The 10,443-nt window shown below is 45.7% G+C and overlaps 1 protein-coding gene across 3 annotated transcripts in view; it reads right to left on the reverse strand.

Annotated features, from left to right (window-relative positions):
* NT5DC1 (5'-nucleotidase domain containing 1) overlaps positions 1-4,032 on the reverse strand; it is a 169,418-nt gene extending 165,386 nt beyond the window's left edge. For 2 of the 3 annotated variants that reach the window (XM_036893531.2, XM_036893530.2), the window contains exon 1: positions 3,816-4,029. In XM_036893531.2, coding sequence (XP_036749426.1) covers positions 3,816-3,908 — 93 coding nt within the window. In that variant the 5' untranslated portion in view covers positions 3,909-4,029. Of the gene's footprint in view, positions 1-3,815 lie in introns of all 3 variants that reach the window. The other variant, XM_036893532.2, reaches the window with a different exon arrangement.
* Between the last annotated feature and the right edge of the window lie 6,411 nt (positions 4,033-10,443).

The following is a 10,443-nucleotide window of genomic DNA, read 5'->3' on the forward strand; positions in this document are numbered from 1 at the left end:
TCTTTCCTGCAAGGAACCAGTGTTGTGGGATTAACAGATGTAATATTCTTAGAGCCACAGTGCCTGGCATATAAGTAAACTCAAAGTATTTGCTATTATTATCAGTTGAGTGCTGGTTAAAAAAAGCCCCAACAAATAGTTTGCCCGTTTCCATGGTTCAAATACTCTCGCCACAGCCAGTTTGAAACTACCAGTGGTTACTGCACACTGTTAAACTTGCCTGTGGTCAAGGCACTTTATGTGGTCTTGGACAACTGGAGTTTCTCACCCCTTGGTAATAATGACAGAGAGGAATCGGCCGTGTGATTCCAGTGAGGTGAGACACCTCCCTGGGAGAAAGGAGCCCTTGTTGGCAGGGCTGCCAACAGGGGCATCCACAGTGTGTTCCTTCCCTGGTGGAGGAGGTGTTTCTGTCATAGGAAAGAACGAGGTCGATGTGTGAGGACAGCAGAGACCAGCAATGCTGGGAAAGCAGGGAGGCCAGGCTGCCTTCCAAACTTCGGTTTAGCTCCAAGGCCTTGGTTGTTGGCACTTTTCCTTAAATCATGCTGAGCACCCCCCATAGAGCTCGTGACACAGGGCCTGCAAGGCCCAGCAGCAGCCTTCCTCTCCCAGCTCCAGCTGCGCTGCCTCCCTCCCAGTCTCGCGTGGCTGATGACAATGCACACTCCACAGCGGTTACGATTTGGTGCTCCATGGGCCATACACAGATCACAAACTATGGTTCCCACTTAAGGTTGCCAGGTAAAATATGAAATTCCTAGCTGAATTAGATTTTCAGATAAACAATTTTTTAGTATAAGCATATCCCATGCAGAACATTTATTTACTAGAAATGTTTTTGTTGTTTGAAACTGAAATTTAGCTGGGTGCTCTGTATTTTTCTTTGCTGTATCTGGCAACCTAATATCCCTGGTGCACCGAAAACAAGATTAACATTTAGGAACGGAGAGACTTCTCATACCTGGTTTCTAATTTGTCTTCAAGAATTACATCTGGCAAGACAGAGCCCTTACTTTCTCATGGTAAATAACAGCAGGAGTCCAGTGTGGCTCCACCTTCAGAAGGGCACACTCTCCTGGATGCCCTGGACCTCATTCTCCGCTCACACTTGCAGCTTGACTGCCTTGCCTCATGCCCTTCTGATTCTGCACCCTAGAAAAGCACAGGTGTCATTGCCCCTTTCTGGGCCACAAAGTGAGGTCACACACCCAGTTCCACATCCACATATCACTCTGTGCTAACTAAACAATCAGAAGACTGCAGTGAGGGGCGCTTGCAGCCTCCCGGGATAAAGCCACCACTGACCTCTCCAGCATCTTCTGAGACTCCCTGTCTTCTGCTTGCCCCCAGCTGTTCCTGTGCCATTTCTCACCTCTACATCCCTGCTCTGCTTTCCTTCCTTTGCCTGAAGTGCACCTCCTTTCTGCCTCCTCCCCTGTCAACTGTAACTCTTATGTCGTGATCCAGTTCAAACATCAACATGCAGGCCTCTCTTCTGGGTTCTGCAGCACATGATGGTGGGGGACAGAAACCAACCAGAAGACCACCTTGCCCGGGGCCCTGGATAAGCCAGTTACCTTTTTTGTACCTCGTTTCCTCATCTCTAAATAACAATTAGGATAATAACATCTATATCACATGGTTGTTAAGGATCAAACCAGTTCACCTAAGCAGAATGCTTATCAAAATAGTGGCTATGCCATATTCAGTTATTAAAATACCTATTATTTATTCAATCATTCCACAATTACTTATGGAACCCAAGCACTCGGCTGGGTACATAGAAGCAACAATGAACTGTTGGAGATACTGATGTCAAGGAGTCTGGGCTCTAGGCTCTAAGGAGAGTCCAAAAAATAAACAGGAAATTTTAATGCTGTAAGTGCTATGAGAAACAAAGGGTTTTATGGGAAACTGGAAGTGGGTTGTGGGTGGAAGGACTGGAGGGCCTTCCCAAGGCTTCCCAAAGGGAATGCTATATTTAAGAGGAGTTGGTGTGATGGATTTAAGATGAAGTTGGTGTGATGAAGGGCCTCCAGGCAGGTAATAGTCTGCAGCTAGGTCCAGGCAGTACTGCCCTCACCACAGGGTACTTCTCTGCTAATTTTCAGGCATCTACACTCATTGAAGGCCTGTGTTATGTGTATCCCCAGGTCTGTTGTGGTGCTCAGCACATTACTAGTAAATGTTTAAAAGCCAAACAGGATTCAAAACAAACTAGGTTACTGTTTTCAATCTTGAAACATCACTTTTGTTCAAGGCTTGTAGTAAATAATCCTTGTCTTCAAGGATCTTGTATTCTGAAATTTTATGCTCACACATGCACAACACTGGTTCTAACATGATGGTGGTTTAACAACTTTTTTCAAATGAAGGTGACTAGAGATGCCACAAAATGTGAACCAGGAGGGGATTTGAAAATATCCACAGAGGGAAGGAAAATATTGATCAAAGACCTAGAAGAAGTAGTGGCCAAAGGATAAAGAAGTTAAGAAAAGCCTTCTCAATTCTCACTATGAGTAAGGAAACACTTACTTAGATGAAAAGCAGAAACATGTAATAGCAGCAACTATATTTCTAAGCATCTGTGCAGAGAACACTAGAGTATTCAGACACTTGTTTTGCCCTTTGACAGGTAACCTGAACTGCTGAGAGTGGCACCATAATGAGCAGGTCTAGCTGTCTGCACCAGAGGCTTAAAGGTCTACCCATAAATGGCTTGGGTGGTAACAATAAAAGTAAACCATACAAGACTCTATGTGCCAGACACCGCTCTAAGCATTATATATCTACTGCCCATTTAATCCTTGCAACAACCTTTTGAAGTAAATCCAATTGTTAGTCCCATCTTGTAGATGGGGAAACTAAGAATAGAGAAACGAAACTTGCTCAAGGTCACAGAGGTAGTAATGGAGGAGCTGATACCCTAAATCTGGTTGCAGAATCCTCCCTTTGACCAGTGTGTATGTTTAGCTTTTGATTACAAAAAAACCTGCGAAATTTTCAGAATTACTTTCCTTGTGAAGCCAAAGGAATGGGGGAGAAAGATTCATCCTCAGTTATTCGTAGAGTGTGGAATCATGCACTGTCCATTCCCCTTCCCTCCCAAAGTGCTGTCAGGACCCAATTCACAGACGGTTGTTGGAACTTATTTCTTTTTGTTGTTGTTGTTGTTGGAACTTATTCTTAAGGGTGTGGATCACGCTGCAAGTGCACAATACATGTTCATTTCCTTATCTAAGGAAAAGGCAAAAATAGGGCTAAAATCATAATGACGTGTCGGCCAGCGTTCCTTCCAATACACCCCACAATTTCTCCCTGACTACAGTGTTCAAAAACTGACAGGTGGTCGCCTGGACCTGTAAAAGATAAAAAGCAGCCAAGGAAAATAGCCTCTAACCAGGTGGCTGTATCGGCGCGCCCCCGGTGTCCAGAATGACTTGCACAGAAGTTCCAAGGCCAGAGATCTGCAAAGGACACCCCGAGTTTCCCCTGGCGCCGCCCCTCCTCTGGCCCACGAACCGTGTGTACCAACCCGATCTAGCACAGTTTGCCCCTCCGACGCCCCTTTTCTTCCCTGCTCTTCTCTCAAATTTGGCTAGTGGCTAGATTACAGGAGCCGGTGTCCTGCGCGCGGACGGAGACGGGGGCTACACACTTCCGCCCGGCCTGGGAGGCCGAGGTCTGCGCAAAAAGGCGCGGCCGCTGCAGGGCCTGGGCAGCCGGCGCCGCCGCCTAAGCCAGGAGGAAGCTCAAACCCCAGACGCCATGGAGGCGCCCGTCTTGCGCCCCGGGCTGCCCGCGCCACTCACCGGGGCGCTCTCGTGCAGGTTGTAGCGACATAGAGTGTGGTCCAGGTCGAAGCCGACCACGTCGCAGGCGGCCAGGGAGAAGTGCTGAGCCATGGATGAGCAGCGAGCACCGGCTGGCGCCACAGGCGAGAAGGGTGCGAGGGGCGCGCAGGCGGGACGCCGCGGGACGGGAACGGAGGAGTGCGGTCTGGACCGGGCGGGGCGGGGCGGGGCGGGGTTGCAGCCGTACCCGGACGCTGAGCGGCGCCGCTGCCTCCGGCTCTTCCCGCGCCCGCGAGCGCCGCCCCTGGCCGCGCTTCTCCCCGCCCATCGCGCGGCCCGCCTTCGCGACGCTGCTCCCGGCCGCAGACCCCCGTACGCCCGCTTCCGTAGCTCGGTCGTCACCGCACCCCGCCCAGCAGTCCCGAAACCTGGAGGTGACCAGGAGCCGTGCCGCCCCTGCAGAAACAGGGGTGAAGCTAAGGCCCTGGTGACGCGCAGCCCTTGCCACGGAATAACTACCTGCGCTGTTCTTAGTTTTCAAGGCACCACAGAAACCAGGACATTGTAGTTAGACCTCTTGTGAGCGGAATAATGTAGGATTATGGAGAAAATTTTATCCACGAATATTCCGTGACCCAACTAGGCTAGAATTTATAAGACCTTTTCCCTACATGCTCTCTGGCTGAGAACTGAAACTATGAACTTTGAATTCCAAGTTGAATCTAAAACTTTGTATTTCGTAGTTTCAGAAGTATTAAAATAGGAAACCTTTCATTTTTACCTTCTGAAGTTCCTTAGAAAATAGAAATAGTGAAACACCATTTTTGCAAAATGACACAGGTTAAAGAAACCAGTGTTAACATCTTGTTATTTGATTATCCTATTATTGTAATGATTTTTTTCTATGAAAGGATATCAGAAACGATAGAAGATACTACAGAAGAAAGAACTTTATGCAAACAGATTTTAAGGTCTATAGAACACAAAATAATATGAGTGACAGTTTTCACAATTCCCTCAAGGACTGTGTATAGCCAGCATCATTTTAGATTCAGAGGAGAAAAGGTAATTGATTACATACAATGGATGCTCAGGGCATTTAATTCTGTCTCACAACCCCTGGTATGAATGACTAGGACTTTGAGATACTTAAAATCATTTAAGAAAGAATGCACAAATCATTCACAAGAGAAAATCTCATTAAAAAGAGGAAATACGTTGAAAGATCTGTTATCTTTGTACTGCTTCTGTTTTAAGTTTAAAGGGATACTTTGTCCAGTTGAGACAGGGACCATGGGCATAGACAGAATAGGGTGAGGGCTTCTGGAAAAAGCACGGCAGGATTTTTGCAGTCAGAGAAATGTTAACTACATGCAAGGAAACCCCCTACCAAAACTGTGTTAAACATTAACCTCTACGGTCATTCTTCAGTGAGATCAATTAATATTCCCCAGATAAAGAAAAGTATTACATGTTTTTATTATGCTAATCATTTGTAATCATGTGTAAGATTCACTTTAGCGTGCAAAAAAGCCCAGGCCTATGTGCTGTCTTTCCTCCTTCAGATCTGATGAGGTGATTTTGCAAACTGGGCAACTAATTTAGCGTGCAGACCCAGCTGTAAACAACATAGTAAAAGGCAGGAAGGATTCTACCTTAAAGATAAGATTGCATTTTAACACCCAGGAAGTTCAAGAAGTAAGATTCTAAACTTACTCTTTAGCAAACAGACAATACCTCAGCCCACCTTGGGGGCTGGGCAGGCGGCCTTTTGATAATGCTCCCAGACCAAGATGCCGGTATCCCAGAGATAAATCAAGGCAGGAAATTCCTTATGTTCAGTTAATTCTAAATACTGAGGGACCACTTAACAAGTCCACACCCCTAAACTTTTTTTCATGTTCCCAAATATCCTCAACTGCCTATAAAACCTCTAGACAACGCACCACTACGGACTCTCTTGTCCCCTCCTGGCGTGAGCTGGGAGCTCTGTTCTTTCACTTTCTCTAAATTAAAGCCTGTACCTTGCTCTCTGACCTTGAGTGTTTGTGAAGCTCATTCTTCGGCTTCGTGAACAAGAACCCCGGCATCACAGTCCTGTTACCAGACAAGGGTCCGGTGTCAGATGCACCATTAGCCAAACATAGGACACTGGATTTTGCAAAGGGAAAAAAACTTTATTGTAGGGCCTACCAGAAAGGAGACAGGAAGCAAAGCTCAAATCTGTCTCCTTGAATTCAAAGGGAATGCAGAATTTGTAGAGAAGGTTGATGCACATTTAGTAGAGTTTATACATGTATAACAAGATTGGGGAAATAAACAGGACTTTGCTGCACCTGCTCTGCATGGAATGTGATAGAAAGTTAACATGCTGCTTTATACTTGTAAATGTTTAACATAGAGTTTTAGCAGGGGGGTTTCCTTGCATGTAGTTACATTGCTCTGACTGCAAATATCCTGCCCTGCCCCCTCCGGAGGCCTTCACTCTATTCTGACTACATCTATGGTCCCTGTCTCAGTGGCAGAGGTTGGTAGCTTCCCAGTTCAGGGTCAAGATGACAGAGAACAGTCTGGTGGCTAGCAGTCTTTGAGATATAAACCTGACAAGAAAATTAAGAATCACAGGCTGTGCGTAATATTGTAATATTTCCAGAATATCTAGCCTGGCTTTAGTGCATTTGTATATCCTCAGGGTGGAGAGAAGTCATCTCCATATCAATGGGTAATTACCTGGGCAACCGCGGGCGTGTCTGAACTTGAGAGGTTAAGGGGAGGGGGCTGGCTTGCTTGCTTGCTGGCTTCTTCCAGAGCAGAGGAGAAAGGTGGTCCGGGACTGCAGTTTGTGAGCAATAAACGGATTTTAAAGTTTATTTCTCCCTTTGACTGATTTCGGTTTCTAGAGGTATTTTGCCCCGGGATTTTCTCTCCCCGGACTTACACAGGCCCAAACAAGAAAATTAACATATCAAAACCAAAGGAAGGATTAGTAGGTAAAATCAATTTAACCAAGACTTATTGGAGAGAAAACCCTTTATGGAATTCCAAACCTCCTGAGCAGAATGGTTACTAAATTCCCTCAACTAGCTGGCTTGTTGGTATGTTTTCTTTATATCTTATTTAACCTGTCCACTGTGTTTATCCATGTACAGCTGGAAGTGTTAGCCACTGCACAGACACCTTGTTCTGCCAGGAGTTAATCAAGAGCTCTTCTGTTATCCATAACTACATTTGCTGAGGAGTTTACTGAAACTTCTAATTCCTCTAAGCTAGTGGCTGCAGTCATGGCTAATTCTTCCATTGAGGTGGTTGTATTTCCAAAGGCGGCCTCATGATACTAAGCAAATCTCTCCACAGCGCTACTAGTCCCAATGTGAAGCCTCTGCCTGCAGTTACCATTTCTAAGGCCCTATTCATCCTCTTTTCCCTTTTCTGATTTTCTGGGAAATAAATACTTATTCAGGGTTGAACGTGTCCTAGGGTACACTGCCTGTGTGTCCAGATGTTAACACGTTGGAACGCTCTGTCCTGGTCTAAGTGTTATATAGGTCTGTATCTTCTGTGCCATTGGCTTCTTGGACTACCACACAGTAACACAAATCCTTCAGGTGCAAGCATTGTTATTCATGCATTTTTCTGGAGACAAAAAAGAGCTAGGGCCAAGGGTGAGTTGGGGGGTTTTGGCATGACATTAGAAGGATAATGGGCCTGACTTGTAATCTAGTGAGTCTCCAGGCGTCGATATATTGGAGATTATTGGTGCCGATTGGTATGGAAGCATAGTCAAATCATTCCTGCCATCTCCTGGGCTCCTGGGAGTCAGAATGGTATATAGTTTTCTGGGAATGGTGGCTGTATCCCTGGAAGATCTATCTGACCATCTTGAATTTGGAGTTCTCCATTTTTTAAACATAGGGCTGACACATTCAGGATCCCCTTCCCAACACGTATGGTTACCACTTATGAGATTATAGATATCTACTAAGACCTTTCTAAGGGTGTCCCGGATTTCGGATATATGCTGGATCTGAGCTTTGCAGGGAGGCATTTAAGTTTACAATTTAAAAGAACTGGTTATCATATAGGGGAGGGTCACATTAAAACAGGGAAACGTCTCAGAGGTGGATATTAGAGTAGCCTCTAAGGGGAAATTCAAAGACTGTATTACCTTGCCCTTCTTTAATGACTAGGGAGGAAATCTGAGATGAGAGGCTTGGACCACTGTAGAGAAAAAATGGTGGCTCTGGGAATTAGGGTGACATACCAGCATTTGGTCACGTCCCCTCCTGCAGCCCCTGCCTGAGAGATTGTTACCCCGAATCAGTTTCCCATTGTCCATGGACCAGAATGGATGCATCATAGGACTAAAAGGTAGGAGGTATTCATTTCAGTTTCACAAGGAAGGAGGGTTCGGTAGAGCACAGAGGTGGTTTCACCTCTTCCGGTTGTGGGGCAGGGGGCACAGTCTATGAGGAAAGGTGAGAGTTGTACTTAAACAGGCAAACAAGCCACACGCTTTAAGGCACAACAAAGTCTCTCTCATTGTTTACTTATTTCTTCACCTTATTATCTTTTCAAAGGAAATGTTCCTGCCCTTCAGGGGACACACCAAGTTTCATGAGCACGTGGCGGAGTATGGAAAACCAGTAGGCAAGCCTTCCAGACTAGCAAGAATGTGAGTTCTGGTCATCTTGGTTTTCCTGGTGATTTCTTCCCCAAAGTCAGTTTAAGTTCATTGCAGGTTTTGCAAGAATATTCTGAGAGCTGGGGTGGGTCAGCCTCTGGAGTGTGCCCACTCCAAGAACATGCTTGGCCCAGGCAGTTCCTGCTCCCTTTGACATGCTGGTGAGGTAGTCTGGTGGGATCTGTCTGCTGCACCAGTGCAGGTCTAACATGGGTGTGATGGATCCAGGGCTTCTCTCCCGGACCTACCAAAGTACCTCATAGAGCTACACCCACTGGGGATGCAGCTGATCCTCAGGCTGTTTATTTTTCCAGGATAAGCAGCACCCTATCTCCCAAAATCAGATGATGTAGCTGCATATTGGGGGAAACATCAGCCTACAGCACCTGGGGACTGAATGTATTTAATAAGGTCTAGTTCTTTAATGCATGGCTCCTCTGAATCCTCCAGACCAAACTTATTGTCCAGAAAGGGTGCCCTATATAGCATTTCATAAGGGCTTGACTGGAGTTTGCTTCTGGGGCTAATCTATCTGTAAGTGGTGCAACCTAAGGCCTTATCCTAGGTCAGGCTAGTTTCCTGACAGGTCTGAGCCAAAGTTTTCTTCAAGATTTGATTCATTTTTGTTTTTCCTGTGGATTGGGGTTCCCATAAAACATGAAGTTTCCATTGTATTCTGAGGACTCAGGCTTCCTGAGTCACTTTGACTATGAAGGCCCCTCTGTTGCATTGAAAAAAGAAAGGCTGTGTCTGGGGATAATTTCTTTTAATAGAACTTCCACTTTAGAGCTTTCTCAGATCTGCAAGGGACTGCCTCTACCCGTTTTGTGAGGTATCCACTAGTACAAGCAGATTCTGGAAATTTCCAGATGCTCTTGGCCTCACAATGAAACAGATTTGCTAGTCTTCTCCTCGACCCAGCCCTCTTGTTTGTACCCCTTTGACTACCGGGGTGGTCCTGGTTTAGGATTACTCTTTGCACAGACTAGGTACTTCTTTACCACCTTTTGGATAGCCCTCTGCATATTTGGCCTTGTGATGTATTTCTGTATCCACCGTGAGGTACCATCTTATAGAGAGTACTTTGGTCTATGTAGTCAATCACCTCTTCCATCAGAGAGGCAAGAATTAGGATAATTCCCTGATGTTATATATAGCCATCCATCCTCGGTATATCTATACTTTGCATTTTTGGAGTATTCAAGCCCCCAGTCAAATGACTACCATTCATCTTCTCCCTCTAAATCCTCAGATGGTTACACCTATTCACTCTTTGGCAAGTCAGTATCAGGGCTAGTTTTTGGACTTTCAGTTTGAGTGGCACATTTATCAGCTTTATCAGCCTTATTATTCTCCCTTGCTAGGAACAGTCTGTCCTTTGGCTACCCAGACAATGGGCTGTGGCTACTTCTGTGGGTTCCATTATTGCTCCTTACAGTTCAAGAATTTTCCCAACATATTTAATTTTCTCCCTCCCTGCTGTCAATAGCCTTCTTTCAATCCAAATGGCTCCGTGAGTATGTACCATGGAAAAGCAAATTTGGAGTCAGTGTATGTGGCTCTCATTTTATTCTTATGAGGCTGTAGGGCCCATGTGAGAGCAATCAATTCTGCCTTCTGGGCTGAGGTACCTGGTGGGAGAGCTTCTACCTCTAGGTTCTCCTAGTGAGTCACCACTGTATATCCTGTTCTGCACAGGCCATGATCCATGAAGCTGCTCCCATCTATGAATATTTCTAGATCTGGATTTTCCAGAAGTTGATCTGCCAGGTTCAGCTGGCTAGAATAGACTTGGTCAGTAAGTTGAATACAGCCATATATGGTTTCACATTGCATGGGAGCAAGGGGTGGGATTCAGAGTGGACACCACTTTCAATTTCATGTTTGGATTTTCTAACAATATAGTCTGATATTTTCCTAGCCTCCCCAAAGTGAGCCAATATCCTCCCTTTTGTTCTAAGTGGA

The sequence above is a fragment of the Manis pentadactyla genome, chromosome 12 (assembly GCF_030020395.1).
Source record: "Manis pentadactyla isolate mManPen7 chromosome 12, mManPen7.hap1, whole genome shotgun sequence".
Lineage (NCBI taxonomy): Eukaryota > Metazoa > Chordata > Mammalia > Pholidota > Manidae > Manis > Manis pentadactyla.